The sequence below is a fragment of the Colias eurytheme genome, chromosome 15 (genome assembly GCF_061535395.1).
Source record: "Colias eurytheme isolate Ceu_HAF_F1 chromosome 15, ilColEury1 Martin Lab GWU primary, whole genome shotgun sequence".
NCBI lineage: Eukaryota > Metazoa > Arthropoda > Insecta > Lepidoptera > Pieridae > Colias > Colias eurytheme.
This window is the reverse complement of record NC_142994.1, coordinates 11,047,871-11,067,914: the sequence shown is the minus strand read 5'-3', so window position 1 is coordinate 11,067,914 and position 20,044 is coordinate 11,047,871. Positions and strand designations below refer to the sequence as shown.

The window sequence follows — 20,044 nt, the reverse complement described above, 5'->3', positions numbered from 1 at the left end:
TGAAAATTAAGCTTTCCGTGCGATTAAAGCTTTTTGTGAAAATTAAGCTCTCCGTGCGATGAGAGTTTTTTGTGAAAATTAAGCTCTCCGTGCGATTAGAGCTTTTTTGTGAAAATTTAGCTTTCCGTGCGATTAGAGCCTTTAATGAAAATTAAGCTCTCCATGCGATTTTATGCGGTTATCAATTCGGCCGGTATATTTTATTTTTTATGTATGTACACCGATTACTCCGAGGTTTCTGAACCGATTTACGTGATTCTTTTTTTGTTCGATGCGGGATGGTGTCGAATTGGTCCCATAAATTTTTTTTTCGGATATGCTCAGTAGTTTTTATTTTATGAGCATTTTTGTCTGTACTCGATGACTAAGTTGATATGTAGCAAGTAACTTTGATTCACTTCCCGGTTACCGATTGAGCTGAAATTTTGTATACGTATGTAAATTTGATAGCGATGAAACATTATCATGACATGAAGCTGATTTGATGATGGAATCGGAAGGTGGCCATAGGAACTCAGTAATATCGAGTTTGGGCTCGTTTGATTCGTGTTGAAAAATACACTAAAAAGTATTAAATAAAAATAACTGCGTTAAAAACAACCGACTTCAAAAACGGAAAAGTAAGAAATAAAAAAGATTTGATATTATTAACTACTACATAATATTATTATTGTACATATTTCGCAATAAAAAGTGGCCTATGTCCTTTCTCGGGTATCAAAATATCTCTATACCAAATTTCATGCAAATTGGTTCAGTAGCTAAGGCGTGATTGAGTAACAGACAGACAGACAGAGTTACTTTCGCATTTATAATATTAGTATGGATCAGGAAATGTTTTAAAACACATCTACTAGTACAGAATAAATGGCTAGAATTCGATAAAAATAATTAACGGAACAATGCGCCAATTCTAAAAACGCTCTAAATGTGAAATGAATTTAATTTAAAATAGCCCGAAGGCTCTTACCGATTTGTTAATAGCCATTCCATTCTATGTGACTTAATTGTTCTATTCAGTATCATTCTTTCAGTTTTAATTCAAAATTCATATTTATTTAAGCCTTTTCGGTAGTCGGAAAGAATTTTTTAGACTTAGCTATAAAACGAGTTTCAACTTTCAAACAAAAACTTTTTCAGTAGTCAAAAGTAGGGTAACCTACTTTTTAAAAGAGTGTGATGTAAAATTTTAAGTTTATGAATTATCAAATTTATAATAGTTCATAATTTAGTCAGTTTCCTTTTTTAAATATTAACTTGTACCTACTTGTATTAAACAGATAGAGATTAGAAATTGGTCTATACTACAGTTCAATTTATGCACACGTATTGCTTTTCCCAACATATTTGAACCTAAAATATATGAAATGTAAACTTTAACATGTGAGCGAATGAAATATATCCAAAAAGTTTTACCTTTAAAACTTAAATATAAACGTTCCACGGAATACGCAGACATACGCAAACAATATGTTTTTCCATAACATATACCGTATTCGTTACTTTGCAAAATAAATATCATCACGATGAAGGAATTTCGTTCTGAAATTATTCCTTTGGGGTGAGGTGGGATTAATCCGGGACTTTGAAGGTAAATGCATGGAATCTTAAACGAAAACAAGATGAGGTTTTCTTCCAAGGGTTATGAATAAACGCGGTTATATATATATCTATTATTTAGGTAGGTACTTATGTTATCGCTCAAATTTGAGTAGTCGTTTTAACTAAAAGCACAGACTAATAATAATATACTACGTATACAAAGTAACGAACACTAAGTTAAACGAACACTAAGTTTAAGCTAAAAGTAACGAACACTATCCAGTAATTAGTTGAATGTAAATATGAATGTTTTCAATACACGTAAAGATTATTTTTAAAACCTTATCTGTATTGTCTGTATGATGTACAAAATCAAGTCTTATTCAATAATAATAATTATCACTGCTATTATATTGTTTACTAATGTTAACTTAATTAATTCACGTATTTTATAACTTATTATACTTATGTACCTAATATTATAATCTCTTCCAAGTTTAGAAACATTTTTTAATCTACCCTACAATTTTATTTACCTGCAAATCTCAGCTTCAAAGGTATACAGCTTGTCGGGAATATCATCGCCATCTACCGGCGGGTAGATGGAACCATCAGAGCCGTTGATCATGCCACAATATGGGTCTTTCCATTCCGCCATGATGGTTTGGTTCTTGTAAGCGACGATTCTTCCGAGATCTCGAATGTTCTCTGTTCCACGAATCATGCTGTATGGACCGAGGTCTGTGTTGTTTAGCTGGAAGTTTTAGTAATTATTCATTAAAGGGGATCATCATCATCAATTCATCAGACCATTATGTTCCACTGCTGTACCACGGACCTTCCATAAGGGACCGTAATTCACTACGCTGGACATGTACGGGTTGGCACCTTTCACATTTCGTCGAATATGTTTTCAAACTTGGAGGTAACAACCAATAAATGTTAGATACAATCTCCAATATAAAAGGATAGGACATAAAATAATGAATTCTCTAAATCATATTTTGATAGCATAGACGACAGACGTACATCATTATGTACAATACAAATTTTTTAAAACATCTCTAAAGAAGCCAGATATCTTCTATTAAAAAATAACAGAACAAAAAGACGAGGGTTATTTTTATTGAAAGATATCTGGTGTCGTAAAAAGGTAAAAAAGTGGCATGTCACCATTCCAAGTTATAATTTTGTTCAATGACTCAACTTTTTTATTGGATTAGAAAAGGGATTCATTTCGCTTCAAATAGAAGAAAAGTTTTATTATTATTTTCGTCACATAGCGTATTTTATATCCTATGAAAATCTTCAGAAAATCATTAAACGAAAATATATTTGTTACTGCACTCTTGGATCTTCAAAACGTATTGGATTTATTTTCGAGGTTTATTTAAAGGTTTTCTAAAACAATCAACTAGATACTAGATAGACAACTCTATCATAAAAAAGAGCGTGTGTGCCGACACGTGTTACAAGTGAAACTTCTTTGGCAAGATTGAAATATACCAAAAACGTCGCCTTATTAAATGATGTAAGCGCGGTATTGCCATGACGCGACCTTGAAAGTTTACTCATAATGCGCCTCATGAAGTTTCACTTCAAAAAATCGTAGGTACTAAGCGATAAATAGCAATATGTTAAATAAAACGTAATATAACATTCAGATAAAGGTACCTATTTGGCGTCGAAAGCCCCATTATAATATGATATCGGAAATAAACCAGCATTATCAGATGTAGAGAGTATGTAAATAATTTGGAAAATCCAAAAGTGCACGCCTCATATTTTTTTTTAATAATTATTTATTAATAATTATTTTTGTTTATTTAATAACAATTAAACCACATCGAATCAGACCCTGAAAAATGAAAGGGTTCTATTCCTGAGCATACTCAACCGTAAGAGAAAAAAAAAGACTCGATTAGTAAAGTATTTCGGTCGCTATCGTGTTAACAAGAAAATCCTCCGCACATACAGACACACGTCGGACGTCCAAGACAGAACTTTTTTAAACTGTTTTTTAACTAGTTTAAATAACAAAAATGACATCAAAAATATCATGAATGTTAAAAATAGTGTTTTTTCTTAATATGTGTGTGTATGTATTATCTTAAAAGTGTGTAGCGACGACAAGCCAATTTATGAGTTATCGAATTTCAAGTGTAACGCTAAGAAAGTTCACACGGTAACTCATATATAAACAGTTCGTGCGCTATGCACGGACAGTTAAGGGCTTGTCGGGACGCGGGTTGGTCGCATTAGGTCGAATATTAATTACATACCGAATAAATATATGTAGTTAACGAAATATAACCTTTGCGTAGTTATTCATCTTTTATTACACCCGCACATAACAAGCCCCTACATTGGTGACCCCCGACGTTTAGTGAACATATAGTGAATTGCATAGATATCGTTTGTTTAAAATTTAATTCAAAATGAATCCGGCAGTTCCAATTAGAGCGGACGAGAGTGAAAATGCTCTCGCGCAGATCACTGTGTCGAGTAGAATTCCAGACTTCTGGAAAGAATCACCACGACTTTGGTTCGCGCAGTTTGAAGCAGTGGTGGGGAATCAGAAGCTGGCGGACGAATCGAAATATAACCTGGTGGTAGCGAAATTAAGTCGCGAACACGTTGAGCAGGTGAGTGACATTGTATTGGCACCACCCGATACAAAGAAGTACGAAGCATTGAAAAACCGGTTGCTCGTAGTATATGAAGAATCGGAAGTGCGTCAGGTCCAAAAATTATTAAAAGAGCTTGAGTTAGGCGAACAGAAGCCTTCTCAACTTTTACGGCGTATGCGAGACCTGGCTCGAAAAAAATTCTCGGACGAAACACTGACGATGCTGTGGATGGGACATTTACCCGCAGCTGTGCAAGCAGTCCTCACAGTTAGCGAATTAAAAGATTTAGAAAAATTAGCTAACATGGCGGATAAAATTATAGAAACGACACGTTTCGCGGAGATACAGGAGGTATCGTGTGCCAGAGATAAAATATCCTCAATACAACCTACGCTGGTTGAACAGATTACACAGTTAACGCAGCGGATAAACCAGCTGGAATCTGCAGGCTCGAGAGGCAGATCGTTTAGCGGTCGAAAGTATGGGAATCGCACGCATCGCTCCGCATCGCGAAGTCGCGATCGTACAGGAATATCAAAACACAAAAATTCCAATTGGATATGTTATTACCATTACCGCTATAAGCACAACGCCAGCAAGTGCATTCAACCTTGTGCGTGGCAGAAGCAGCAGGAGAGCCAACAAAAAAACTAAATACGGTGCAGACAGAGGCGGATGTCTGTTCCACCGTAAATAAACGCCTGTGTATAAGAGATAGAAAAAGTAATCTTAAGTTTTTAGTGGACACCGGAGCTAATGTTTCAGTTTTACCAGTGTCGAAAAATAACCGATTCGCGAGTGAGTGTAGTGACTATAAACTATACGCGGCAAACGGTAGTGTAATTAAGACATTTGGTACTAAGTTAATGACTTTAGATCTCAGTTTACGGCGACCGTATAAATGGTCATTTATTATCGCCGAGGTAACTCAACCTATATTAGGTGCAGATTTTTTAGCACATCATGGTTTGATTGTAGATTTAAGATCATGTCGATTAATTGATAGTTTAACTAAATTAAAATCAGTAGCTAGTGTTATTAAGGTGAATCAACCGTCTGTGACAACAGTGGAGGAAACTCATCAATTTCACGACTTGTTATGTAAGTACCTAGATATAACTAAGCCTTCATCGTACAGGGAAATACCTAGCCACGGTGTTTTTCACCATATTGAAACGACTGGACCTCCAGTGTTTGCCCGGGCTAGACCTTTACCTCCAGCTAGATATAAAAAAGTTAGGGAAGAATTTCGTTACATGCAGGAAGCAGGTATATGCCGACCCTCTAAGAGTCCTTGGGCTAGTCCACTTCATGTGGTACCTAAGAAGAATGGCGAGTTACGTCCGTGCGGGGACTATAGAAAGCTTAATTCTATAACCAAGCCGGACCGATATCCTATACCGCGCTTATCAGATTTTACGTATTTATTAGCTGGTAAGAAAATATTTTCTAAAATCGACATAAATAGGGCTTATCATTGTATTCCTGTTGCCCCGGAAGACGTAGAAAAAACTGCAATAATAACGCCGTTTGGGTTATTCGAATTTCCACGCATGACATTCGGTTTGCGTAACGCTGCGCAGACGTTTCAGCGATTCATGCATCATACTGTTTTTCAGGATCTAGACGCGGACAGTAAAGATAATATTTTTTGTTATATTGATGATGTAATAATAGCTTCATCAAATGAAAACGAACACCGTAGACATTTAGAATCATTGTTTAAGCAATTTAGCAAATATAATATAACCATTAATTTAGCGAAATGTACGTTTGGGAAAACGGAAATCGACTTTGTTGGTTATCATGTTACGTCAGATGGTATTCGCCCGCTTGATGATAAGGTAAAAGCTATTAATGAATTTCCTAGGCCCGAAAACATCGAACAATTACGTCGATTTTTAGGTATGGTAAACTTTTATAGAGCGCATTTACCTAACGCAGTTTCATCACAATCGATTCTCAATAGTTTCATTCATGGCTCTAAAAAGAAAGATAAAACACCCATTGTGTGGACATCAATCGCCGAACAAGCATTTGAACAATGTAAGTCGAGCTTGTGTAATGCGATTACGTTGTCGCACCCTTTAGCCGATGCATCGCTCGCACTTATGACGGACGCATCGGATACTCATGTAGGTGCAGTTTTACAACAACGTGCAAATAATGAATGGTTACCTTTAGGTTATTTTTCTAAGAATTTATCTAAGACTGAACGCAAGTATAGTACGTATGATAGGGAGTTATTAGCAATTTACTTAGCTATTCGTCATTTTCGGAATATGGTCGAAGGACGACAGTTAACGGTGTATACGGATCACAAACCGTTAATTTATGCATTTTCTAAAGTAAATAGCGAGAAAGAGTTACCCAGACGTACACGACACTTGATATTCATTAGTGAGTTCACAACGGATTTGAGGCACGTAAGTGGGAAAGATAATGTCGTTGCGGATTCGTTATCACGAGTCGCAACAATAAGTTGTCCCACTGTAATAGATTACGCGGAACTTGCTAAGGATCAACAACAGGATTCTTATATGTTGCAATTATCTAATTCGAAAGACGCTAATAATAGGTTAAAGAAAATTATGTTACCTGAAAGCGGTACATTTATTTATTGTAATTTAGATAATGATAAAATTAGACCCTATTTGACTGATAAATTTCGACGTATTGCTTTTGATAGTGTACATAAATTATGTCATCCCGGAATAAGGACTACACGCAAATTGATTCAAAATCGTTTTTATTGGCCGAATATGAATCGTGATGTTGGCCAATGGGCTAAAACATGCATTGAATGTCAACGATCGAAGGTTAATCGACATACAATGGCAGGTTTAGGATCGTTTCCGCAGTGCGATAGGTTTGAACATATTCATGTTGATTTAATTGGACCTTTACCCACTTCACCCGAAGGTTTTAGGTATTGCCTAACCATAGTTGATAGGGGGACGCGATGGCCAGAATGTTTTCCTACGAAAGATATAACTGCTGAAACGATTTCGCGCGTAATATATGAAGGATGGATCTCTCGTTTCGGTTGTCCGAAAAAGCTAACAAGCGATCAAGGATGCCAATTCGAAAGTCAATTATTTGCTACACTAATGAAGTTATTAGGTATTAATAAGTTGCGTACGACACCTTACCACCCACAGAGTAACGGGGCGGTAGAGCGTTGGCATAGGTCGCTTAAAGCGGCATTAACGGCTCGTTTATGCAATATATCATCATCTTGGGTTACGGAATTACCAACTGTGTTGCTAGGACTTAGAACAGCAGTAAGAAGTGATACCGGCATAAGCGCAGCAGAAATAACGTATGGAACAACTTTACGATTACCAGGTGATTATTACGATAAAAAATCGAGTTTAGAAATAGATAGCAGTCTTGAGTATGTAAGTAAATTACGAGACTCTATTAGAAAATATCAGTCAGTAGCTATTAGGCAGAATGAAAGACGGAACATATTTATTCACCCCGATTTGCAAAAGTGCGATTATGTTTTTGTAAGAAACGACGCAGTACGTAAGCCTTTACAACCAACATACGACGGTCCTTATCGTGTGTTGAGTCGAGAGGAAAAGGTATTTTACATTCAAATGACTGGCAGGAAAGTTAGAATATCTGTAGACCGTCTAAAACCTGCATATTATTTGAATGATGATAGTGATACGACATCTGGGGCAGATACTGAGGTTCCGTTACAAATTCCAAGTAGCGAATTGCCTAATACACATACCACGCGTAGTGGAAGAGCTATACGATTACCAGTACGATTTAGGTAATAGTATTGTATTTGTAATTGTTTCAACTATTTTAAATTTATTAGAATTACGATGATTATAAGTATTCATAAGAGTTCATAGAAATGTATAATAAATACTTAGTAATCAACACATCGTATTTAATAAATAATAGCACTTATGAAATTTGAAACGAGTTTTTTATTCATTGTTTAACGTTTTAAGTATGGTATTTCAAATTTATGTTTGTGTTGAGTTTTTATTGTAATGTTTACTACTTAGAAATTTAAGTACTTTTGATTTATGGCTTATGAGTGTATAGTAATAGCCTTTGTAATATTAAACGATACAAGTGTTAAGAACGTATTGAGATTTGAAATGTTGACGTTACTAAGTGTTAATTGACGTGTAACAATAATCGCACGCCACTTAGAAGACCCAACCGAGTTTTTGTAATAACATAAATAGTTTAACGAAATTAGGTGTTAACTGTAACCACTTGTATACGTTATGATTGATTTATATTGTGAACATTTTTTATACTTTATATTGTAAAAATTTTGTAATCTTATATAGCGACACTTTATATATACCCCTTTGTTTATTGTTTAATTTTATTGTAAGATTTTTTTTACTTGTATACCCTTTTTATTTTAAGGGGGGAATGATGTAGCGACGACAAGCCAATTTATGAGTTATCGAATTTCAAGTGTAACGCTAAGAAAGTTCACACGGTAACTCATATATAAACAGTTCGTGCGCTATGCACGGACAGTTAAGGGCTTGTCGGGACGCGGGTTGGTCGCATTAGGTCGAATATTAATTACATACCGAATAAATATATGTAGTTAACGAAATATAACCTTTGCGTAGTTATTCATCTTTTATTACACCCGCACATAACAAGCCCCTACAAGTGCAATGTATGATACATAAAGACATTTTAAGTTTGAAAAATCAGATGTTTTGCGCGAAGTGACAGTAGTACCCACCTCAACGCTTCGCTTATGAGGCGTGCAATAAACATATTATAATACTTACATGGTTGAACAAAGAGAAATAAAATCCATTTTTGTCTTCGGACGGTCGCATCACGGGAGGTGTGTCTGCTTTTATCTTTCCACAAATTAAAGCTGAAATAAACATATTGTTTATTTATAAATAATCATTAAATTTGGAAAGGATAAAAAGATGCACTGTCGTCAAATATTCGTATCGCCATCGAGAACCGAAAGCATTTATTACGTACATAGATAAATATAATTTATTTTATTATTTTGTTCATTATGATAGTTTAGGCCTAAATTACCTCAAGTGGTAAGATATACATGGAAAATGTTAAATCTTTTTATTTCCAGAACATACTTGTTTCGTAACAATGTACCTACCTAATGCTGGAAATGAAAAAATTTGCTCGTCTAGTCTCGAAACTAACTTTGTAATTAGATTACTTAACAATAGAGCTACTCTGTCCTAAATTAGGAGTCAATAAATAAAACAAAACGAATACCTAGTTTAATTTCGAGTGTGATTTCCAACAACGTCTAGGTACCAATGAATAAACTCAAAAAGTACTCTATCGCTCTTAAAAATTTGATTATCATTAGAAAGGTCATCTTTACCAAATTTACCACGTATTTACCGAGTAGACTGTGCCATAGAATATTTTTTACATTGGATATAGCAGCTATTTCTTACTAGTTTTAAAATGCAAAAGTGTGTTTCTGTGTTTGTTTCTCTATTTTCACGTCACATTAATGGTGTGAATCTATGATATGTTTTTTTTTGTCTTGGGATAGGAGGCTATAGTCAATAGGCGGATTTTACAAAGCAAGCAGCCTCGCGATGCAATTGCTGCGTGAAGCAGCTCGGTCAGTGTGGACATGGCATAGGCTACTTTAGCGTGGTAACAGATCTAAGATAATATAATAAATACTATACTAGTTCAATGAAACATCTCGTTTCCTTTGACTACACGGGCGAAAGCTAGTGACGTATAATTTATTAACATAACATGCATTCTGCGCAGGGAAGCCATTAAAAGCACATCTCAATCACTCCCACTATCTGATATGCACCACGGGTTTTATCGTTGTAGAGAATATAAACGTTTTACTGCATGTCGTTTATTAAAAATGGTTCTAGCTTTGTTTATGCTAACTTTTAGTTTTAAGATATTACTCTTAAAATAACTTAAAATTTGCTCATATTTACTTACTACTTAAATATAGAAGTATTATAATATTATAATCTGTATGTCGTATGCTTTTATGAAAGAGAGATTATCTGGGATCCGAACACATTTTAAAACGTTCGTGGGAGTTGGCCGGGATACTAATGGGTTTAATTTTGCTTTAGCATAATAGAAGCAGTATGCAGCATTATCGTGAGCACCCACAGTCCACACATTCACACATCTACACCCACGCACACACGCATACGCCCACGGTTCATTATACGTAATATCAAATATTAAAAACTCTCCTTCATAGAGAGACTTTTCAATTCTGAGAAAAATGAAAAGAATATTTTTAACAATTGAATATATTTAATCAAAATTCCATTACTTTTGTAGTGAATTTGCGTAGGCCGCAGCGGAAATTACATGTTCTTTCATTGTCGTCAGTATCAAAGCACGAGACTGTTTGTTTAATGTATTTTTACGCCAAAAGAATATCAAAAATTCATTTATATGAATGAGTTATATTAAAGACATACAAGTTAAAGTAAAAAAGGTTAAAGTTTTATTTTGGTTTCGTTTTTTTCTTTTATCACAACCTACTTTAAGTAGTGGTTAGGAACGTTAACAATTAAATAACAGATTAAAATATCAGTTATATTATTAATTTATTCATAAGACCATAGAGACAAGAATAATAAGGCAGACGTCGTGTCTTCACAAAGTAAATAAAGAAATAGCATAGACTTTACGGTTTACGGTTTAAGACATTTATTTCTCAAAAAGATTACATTAATTGAATCACTTACAGAGAAATAATAATATAAATTATAAACATTTTTGCTCGCTTAACGTTGTACGTAGTAAGTAGTTTGTTAACACAAATAGAATACATTCAACAAGAATAACAAAAAAATGGGCGGTAATTTTTATAAACATAATTTCAAACTACCCCAACGACATTCTAAAGATATAAGGCTTGTGTTCTAGGTAAAGATATGCTAGCTTTGGTAGCCCAATCTATCTGAGTCTACCAAAATTTCTGCATTGAGACCTACGACCAAGCCTACGACCGAAGTGACGAAGTCATCAATCACATATCAACATACACACATTCATACTTTAAAATTGTTATTAAATAAATATATTAAGTGTCTTACCTAAAGCAGATTGATTCAAAGCACAATTCAGGTAGATTCCATCAAAGAATAGGTCCTTAGCTTTGACCGTGACGAAAGGGACCTCCTCACTGGAGAAAAATGCACCCATCGCTGTGTTCAAGAGACCGATGATTCCTGGCATTAAGTCGTGCGCTGTTAGTATTGCATTCTGAAATGTACAAAAATTAATAAATTTATGGGAAAATAATATATTAGAAAAATCAAATAAAGATTATGTAAATAATTGGAGCTATGCATTATCGTAAAACCAGTCTGTCTTGTGAAATATGTTATAGGTTAGGTTTTATTTTTTTATGAATTTCATTGAATATCATTCAAATGATTGGGAAAGTGTTTTGTTTGATTAATTATGTTTCAAGTATAAGTGAGCAGTACGATATATTTATCTATACTAATACTAACAGGAGCGGAGCCACGCGGCTGAAACCGCGGAGCGCAGCTAGTTATTTATATGGTCAAATTTGGATTAATAGGATACATCATGAATACATGTATAACATGAGGTAAAGTGAATATCTAAAATCTAAATCTAGATAGCTAAGTGAACACCTAAATATTTAATTTTAGCATTAGCGATTACCATGACTACGTACGGTTATTAAAAATTATTTGCACATTACAATTACGACATTAGCCCCCATTATCCACCTGAATGTGGGAACTGCGAGTATTTTACAAGAATACAATTAAGAATACACATGACAACAATGTTTTTTGATTTTAATTACTGGTAATTTGCCTAGTTATAAATAAGTACAGGATGTGTTATAGGATTCATTTAAATTAATTATTTATCAAATGATAAGTATTCGTATGGGGTTATTTTGTAGAGAGAGATCGATAGGATCTACTAAAATAATACTTATTTTAGAATTATATTGTGGTAAGAGCTCTGTAAATGTGTAAGAAAATCTGGGAACTTGTAGTTTAAATTTAAAACAACTTACTAATTAAAAAACAACAACTACTACTAATTACTTAAGTATTAAACATGCAAGCTACTAGTTATTTTTGCACCTAAATTTGGCAATTAATCAATGGAAAAATCCGCAATTATGTAAAGTTTAAGAATTTTCTGCAATATTCAAGCATAAAGATCAGATAAGATTAAAAACGTGGGATTTGCATGTACGATTTTTTCTTCTTCCATTCATTCTACTACAGTTACTGACCAACGCTACAAATAAAGAATTACTCACTGTATTATTGTTTCCTCAATGAATAATATAGTGGAATATATTTAGACTAATTTACATATTTTTAAATATAAGTACTACAAAATATGTAATAAGGAAAACAATGGCGTGTAAAAATTGAAATGAATCTGAACTCTTTATTGTACATACATAGAAATATAGTTTGTTACATGGTTGACATGGCTTATCATAGAGATGTATAAGAGCGGCTTTATCGCTCATGAGCGAGTTCTACCAAACAACTCGATGTAGATAGATACAGTGTGCAGGAATTAAAGAGTAGAGTAAGGAAAGAAATTGATTTTTAAATTTATCTGCGCATGTTGTAACATCACAACTGCTCGAACGGTGAAGGAAAACATCGTGAGGAAACCGACATGTCGAAGAATTAAAAAAAAGTTCGACGACATGACGTGTCATCCGCCAACACAAATAAATGTATTTTCTTTCTTTCTTTCTTTCAACACGCACTTGGCCAGCGTGGTGGATTATGGCCTGTACCCTCATAGGAGGCCCGTGTCCCAGCAGTGGAAATGTATATGGGCTGATGATGATGATGATGTAAGGAAAGAAAAGAAGAAAGAGTAAACATAAAAATTAATGTTTTAGTGATGTACAAACCATGTAAGGATAATTGACGATGGTAATTTCTTGGTCTTCACTGAGACCTCCAGAGGCTTCCTTGTCGTATATAAATGTTTTCTTCATAGTATATATTATGGTATCGTTATCCCCATATCCTAGTATTGTCCGCTCTCGATATTCTCTAAAAATAAGATTTTATTGATATTAATTATCAAGGGTCATTTTTTTCTAAACCGGGTTCAGACGGGAAAATAATTCGAAGCGTATCCAAAATCTTAAACTACAATGGTATGGCAGTTAAATGAAAAATTACATTCTAATAAAATGTTTGAAATTTGAATGATTAGGTACTATTCTTACAAATGAAGACAAAGAGATTTTTCTACTTTTTTATAAAAATAGAAATAAGACCTTTAAAATGAGTAGTGCCATAAATGCCACGCAGTATGTGCTAAACTTTATTCTTGCAGCTCTGATTTCTATTAGCCAAAATATTCAGAACTATCCATCCCTTTGACTCAATTAGAAACCTCCTTTGCTTTGACTCACTTAAAGCGCGTGACACACGGTGAAGATACTATAATATTTTATCATATTACAGTATCTTAAGGCATCCGGTATCAGCGTTCTGACCATCATTTTTCTTTTTGTTATTGCGTACTAAGACCCCTATAGAATCGCCATCCTGTTACAAATGACGCGAAATTTTGTGGGTCATATTTTGTAACAGGATGGAGGTACTACAGGAGTCTTAGTACGCAATGACAAAAAGAAAAATGATGGTCCGAACGCTAGTACCGGATGCGTTAAGATACTGTAATATAAAATAGTTTGGAAAATCCAAAAGTGCACGCCTCATATTTTTTTTTTAATAATTATTTATTAATTATTATTTTTGTTTATTTAATAACAATTAAACCACATCGAATCAGACCCTGAAAAATGAAAGGGTTCTATTCCTGAGCATACTCAAGCGTAAGAGAAAAAAAAAGACTCGATTAGTAAAGTATTTCGGTCGCTATCGTGTTAACAAGAAAAAGGATCCGCACATACAGACACACGGACGTCCAAGACAGAACTTTTTTAAACTGTTTTTTAACTAGTTTAAATAACAAAAATGACATCAAAAATATCATGAACGTTAAAAATAGTGTTTTTTCTTAATATGTGTGTGTATGTATTATCTTACAAGTGCAATGTATGATACATAAAGACATTTTAAGTTTGAAAAATCAGATGTTTTGCGCGAAGCGACAGTAGTACCCACCTCAACGCTTCGCTTATGAGGCGTGCAATATAACAGTATCTTAAGATAACATATTATAGTATCTTCACCGTGTGTGACGCGCTTAAGAAATTACTAGGCATTTTGGCTTTATTTCTTCCGGCATATCTATTGATTTGTTGTCTATATCCCTTCATTTACTCTGTTTAAAAAAATGTGAGAAATAATTGAATAGCATTTGAATACAATGATGTAGTTTTAATGTGTTTCGCAGTTTTTTTAATTCCATTGTCTTGTTTCCTTATTTTCCGCTTGCCATGGGACAATTAAATTATAAGACAAATGCGTTTAACAAATGTTGTATAAGTAATTAAATAGTGGTAATAGTGAGTAAATAAAAAATAGTAAGAAACTATTTAAACATAATATTCTATAAAAATTGCTCCTGTCCAATTCCATAGGAGGCAGGCACGTATCTAAATTACAGGTAGGTTTTAAAGTTAGGTCATGGTCTTACTACAAAACAATTAAAACACATCTGTCACTTTAATAGGTAGTTGTCTATGAGAAATACGACAAAACCTGATACAGAGAACCCGCGCTTAAAGTTAAACCCTGTCTAAAGATTTTTGTGGTAAGACAGTATAAGTTTAAGTTTTAGTTACATTGCCTATAATTATAAATGAGGAATACCAGTTTGCCTTAATCCCTTAAGTGTTGTCAATCTATATACTTAATTCAGAAAGCATTCTTACTTAGGTACTTAGAATATCAAATACTGTAACAGATGTGAATTCAAAATTGCAAAGTTGCAATGCTAATTTTCATGAATAATCTCAAACTCAAAGTTGGAATGCAGTGAAAAGCACTAGAATTTTAATTTCTAATCAATAGAATCACTTCATTGATTCTGTTACTGAGAATAATATAAAGACAACCATACTAAAAATCTTTTGGGGTGTAAAATCTGTTCTAAGTGCTTTAATTTAGTCCTATTGCGTGCCTCATAAGCGAAGCGTTGAGGTGGGTACTACTGTCACTTCGCGCAAAACATCTGATTTTTCAAACTTAAAATGTCTTTATGTATCATACATTGCACTTGTAAGATAATACATACACACACATATTAAGAAAAAACACTATTTTTAACGTTCATGATATTTTTGATGTCATTTTTGTTATTTAAACTAGTTAAAAAACAGTTTAAAAAAGTTCTGTCTTGGACGTCCGTGTGTCTGTATGTGCGGATCCTTTTTCTTGTTAACACGATAGCGACCGAAATACTTTACTAATCGAGTCTTTTTTTTTCTCTTACGCTTGAGTATGCTCAGGAATAGAACCCTTTCATTTTTCAGGGTCTGATTCGATGTGGTTTAATTGTTATTAAATAAACAAAAATAATAATTAATAAATATTTATTAAAAAAAAATTATGAGGCGTGCACTTTTGGATTTTCCAAATTATTTTTTTAATTCAGCGTATTCTTGGAGCTAGGTAAATAAACGCAAATATATTCATTCCATTCGTTTTAAATAAGTTCTTTTGTATTTAGAAATTTAAAGAAGTATCTACTTATAAGTCTAAGATGAAAATTATAAATCCCTAAAGTTAATAATAATCAGAACATACTTATATACAAAGGGGCCAACTTCATTCAGCACGGGTTTCCTCCCCGCCATGATGTCGTCAATATTAGTAACATTGAAGACATGTACTTTGAAATGTAAAGGTATCGGCAGTTTGCGCCATTTCTCGAACATTTCTGATGAATTGTCTAGTTGTACGCCCTGAAACAAAAAATTAAACAGCGAATTAAATTAAAGATTTAATAAAACTTTACATACGCAGCTTCGGCCGCATGATCGATGAAAATTCCTATTGGAATAGATGTTTCACTGCGATAAAATGTAGTCTATATCATAAAATCACTGCTTTGCTACGTGTAAGAAATTGTTTGAAGATGTTTAAATTAGTAAGGATATATTAAAATTAATTAGAGCCGCTTAGAATGCAGAGCTTAGTAGAGTCAATTAAAATCAGCTCTATCATCTATGGTATACACCGGAGAATTTCTTATTGTGATCCCTTTTACGCGTATTTTTAAAGATTTAATTTGTGGTGTGTGTGTGTCTGTTAACTGTTTGTGCTCAGATGAATATATTTTCTTTCGTCCAATTCAGGATTTTTAATTTTCAATAAAATGATATGATAATACGTTTGTTTTGTAATTCATTTAGGGGCTATATTCCATGGATATTACATAACATGGTCTTACATGTTATGTAATATTCATGATATTACATAACAAAGGCATATTGCTACGTTTCAGGAAATGTGTAATTCTAACTGGAATCAAAGGGTCCTTTGAGTCCAGTTGCTTGTATGGAAAGGCAAACAGTACAAATTGATTTCAATGGTGATATGAATATCACATATATCTTCTCATGTATTACAGAAATAAAGGATCTATTATTTGAAAGACGCAATTCGAATTGGTTGAATAGTTTTATTTGAGTACTAAGTATATGACTAGAAATTCGTGTATTTAAGGAATTCCAGGATTTTAGCCGAAAATTTAACATAACTTTTAGCTACTCTGTAGACTGTAAAGTTAATATCATAAATTATATGGTTTTACACGTGTAGGATAAAGAAATATATTTAATTTGTGTAATAATAAAATCAATCTGAAAAAATCAACTTTGATTAAAATGATTGTATAGTTCTATTTGTATACGTAGTATATTATTATTAGACTGTGGTTCTATAAAAGTGTTAAAAGAGGGAGGTTTTTTGTGAAATCTTGCTATCTTCTTGTTTTAACTGTATACTTTTATAAGAAAATGTCATTACACATATTTAAAATTAAAAGCCTTATAATAAGGACCGCCTATAATATAATTAAGAAGTAAACATACTTATATATTAAAATTAATTGTATAGAGCTTAGAATACTCTTATCATTTTCATGTTAAAATTTAATAAGAAACTCCTTTATTTGAGATAATCTGTTTTCAGTTTAGTATTTCTAATAAATACATAATTATTCTTTATATTCAGTCGTGCCCGTATTACTAAATGTGTACATCGAACAATAATTAAAAATTTCCCTGGTAATTGATACAGGTGTTTTAAGTTTAACTCAGTCGTCATTACTATAAATTGTTTGAATAATTATTGCAACATTTATGTTATTATTATGTGAATTGAATCGAAATCTGTATAAGTATAAAAAGTTATTAAGTTACTAGCTTTCCGCCCGCGGCTTCGTCTGCGTCGTCCATGTAAAACATGCGTAGTTAAAACTGATCCTGTGGCATTTTCCGGTTAAAATCCCGGAATAATAGGTACTGAATACGATATTTCGATTATACTAAAAGACCCCGAAAGATCTCACTCTAGCTCTAGCTCTATGTTCGTTTGGTCTAAATGCACCGTTATAGGATCGTGATGAAGCAATTACTATTTGTTGTAGCTAAAACGATATTTTTGATGTCTAATAAAAAAGTATTATGGAAAAAGCACAAGTTAATTAATCAAATGAAAAATATTTCGTTATAGTTATCATCTGGCTAAAAAACATTATCAATATAATAAGTATAGGTATTAGTAATTTTTTATAATCCGCAATAAAACTGAAATTTTGCTTGAATATTTTTACATATATGTAAAAGGTTTTCCCCATTATAATATTTCGTGCTAACACGAAGCTATGTAGAGTTACAATGTTATGAATAACGTCATTAGATTTATATCGTAACTAGAGGTCCGCCCCGGCGTCGCCCGTGGTATATATTTCGCAATAAAAGGTAGCCTATGTCCTTTCTCGGGTATCAAAATATCTCCATACCAAATTTCATGCAAATTGGTTCAGTAGTTTAGGTGTGATTGAGTAACAGACAGACAGACAGAGTTACTTTCGCATTTATAATATTAGTGTGGATTAATTCAAAGATTGTGTAGTAGAAAAAAAATTAAATCATTGTTTATTTTACGCGAATTTTTATGAGTGATATTTTATTCTTATTTGAATTTATGCATTTTTTCTCCCTCTTCATCGGCTGATATACTCAATACGAAGTTATCTACTAGCATTGCTGGAAAGGTTTTCTAATAATTTTAGGGCTACTTGCTATATGCCAGCGTTAGATTCAAATACAACTCAAACTCTTTAATTTATTTTCTTGTAGAAAACCTTTCACCTACAGTTATAGTTTATAACACAGATTTTCTGGCCTCTGGATGCTCTTTCTAAATTAGGAAATATCCTGCGAACCGCATATAAAGAGGAAATCTAGATAGATGACAGCCGTATTACAAGGAATTGTAGGCGGATAACAGCCCTGCCCCCCTAGACAAGTGGCTTTCTATTAGCGTAAAGTTCAATAGAAAAGATTATGAATGTATGAGATTGACGTTTGATTACGACGACGACGACGATTGATTACGTCAATCTCATACATTCATAATTTATTCTATTGAACTTTACGCTAATAGAAAGCCACTTGTCTAGGGGGGCTGATTTCATGTTTGACGTTATCAGTTAAATAGTACTACGGATTATTACACTATCGTAAAAGGAAATAATTGTAAACGCGACAGTTCGCATGACATAATTGGAAACAGACAGTATGGTAATATGTACAATTAGTTTTCGATTGCAAATGCTGATTTATAAATATCCGGCCTGTTATTAGCACATTAAAGATTGGTATTTTACATAGAAATCTAAATAACAAGACACTGTTATTTAGATTTCTATGGTATTTTATAATTAACTAGCGGTCCGCCCCGGCTTCGCCCGTGGTACATATTTACGTTTTCTCTACGTAAAAACCATCCTCGTACTTCAAGGAATATAATAAAAAAAGAATTATCGAAATCGGTTCAGCCGTTCTCGAGTTATGCGCTTACCAACACATTTTGCGATTCATTTTTATATATCACCTACCTTCCCCTTGAATCACTCTTATCTATAAAAAAACAGCATCAAAATTCGTTGCGTAGTTTTAAAGATTTAAGCATACAGGGATATAGATAGGGACTAAAAAGCGATTTTGTTTTATACTTCAACTACTATATTTAAAACTAGCTTCAGCCCACGACTTTGTACGTGCATCCCCGTTTTTCCCCGTTCCCGCAAGAATTTCGGGAAATCCTTTCTTAGCGGATGCCTAGTGCCTACGTCCTAACATCTACCTGCATGCCAAATTTCAGCCCGATACGTCCAGTGGTTAGGGCTGTGCGTTGATAGATCACTATGTCAGTCACCTTTGAGTTTTATATACATAATATATAAATAATAAAATTAAATATTCTCAATGATGTTAGTAATGAGTGTTATTAACATTTATGTAATGTATTATTATAATAATAAGATTTCTAATTGTCCACAAAAACACTTTATATTTATGGCTTCAATAACGCTATTATATGAATCTTTTTTCTTTCATTAAAAAAATATCTAATGATAAATTAGTAAATTATGCACAGGTTCCATTTTATCATCATCATCATCATTGTCAGCCTACACCTTGTCCACTGCTGGACATAGGCCTCAGTCATGGCACGCCACTGAGCCCGGTGGTTTGCTCGTTGTCGCCAGTTTTACACTTTATAAGGAAGTTTTATTACAAACGTAATTTTAACTTTAAGAAAATGTGTTTAAGAAATTGTCTGTTTTACATGATAAAATAAATCCAATTGAATAAACAGCAACGTTATAATAACCTAGAAATAATCTGATTGACCTCCTTC

The 20,044-nt window shown here is 33.3% G+C and overlaps 2 protein-coding genes across 2 annotated transcripts in view; one reads left to right on the top strand and one right to left on the bottom strand.

Moving 5' to 3' along the window:
* Window positions 1-20,044, bottom strand: part of LOC149902573 (sensory neuron membrane protein 2-like) — a 30,973-nt gene that overhangs the window by 9,409 nt on the left and 1,520 nt on the right. Inside the window, exons 2-6 of the mRNA XM_090110524.1 lie at window positions 15,917-16,074; window positions 13,099-13,243; window positions 11,261-11,429; window positions 8,963-9,054; window positions 2,079-2,296 (exon numbers count right to left, since the gene is read on the bottom strand). Of these exons, the coding sequence (XP_089966650.1) occupies window positions 2,079-2,296; window positions 8,963-9,054; window positions 11,261-11,429; window positions 13,099-13,243; window positions 15,917-16,074 (782 nt within the window). The remainder of the gene's footprint in view (window positions 1-2,078; window positions 2,297-8,962; window positions 9,055-11,260; window positions 11,430-13,098; window positions 13,244-15,916; window positions 16,075-20,044) is intronic.
* On the top strand, window positions 3,669-8,836 carry LOC149902574 (uncharacterized). Its single transcript, XM_090110525.1, has one exon. The coding sequence runs from the start codon at window positions 3,981-3,983 to the stop codon at window positions 4,824-4,826; it is 846 nt and encodes a 281-aa protein (XP_089966651.1). The 5' UTR covers window positions 3,669-3,980; the 3' UTR covers window positions 4,827-8,836.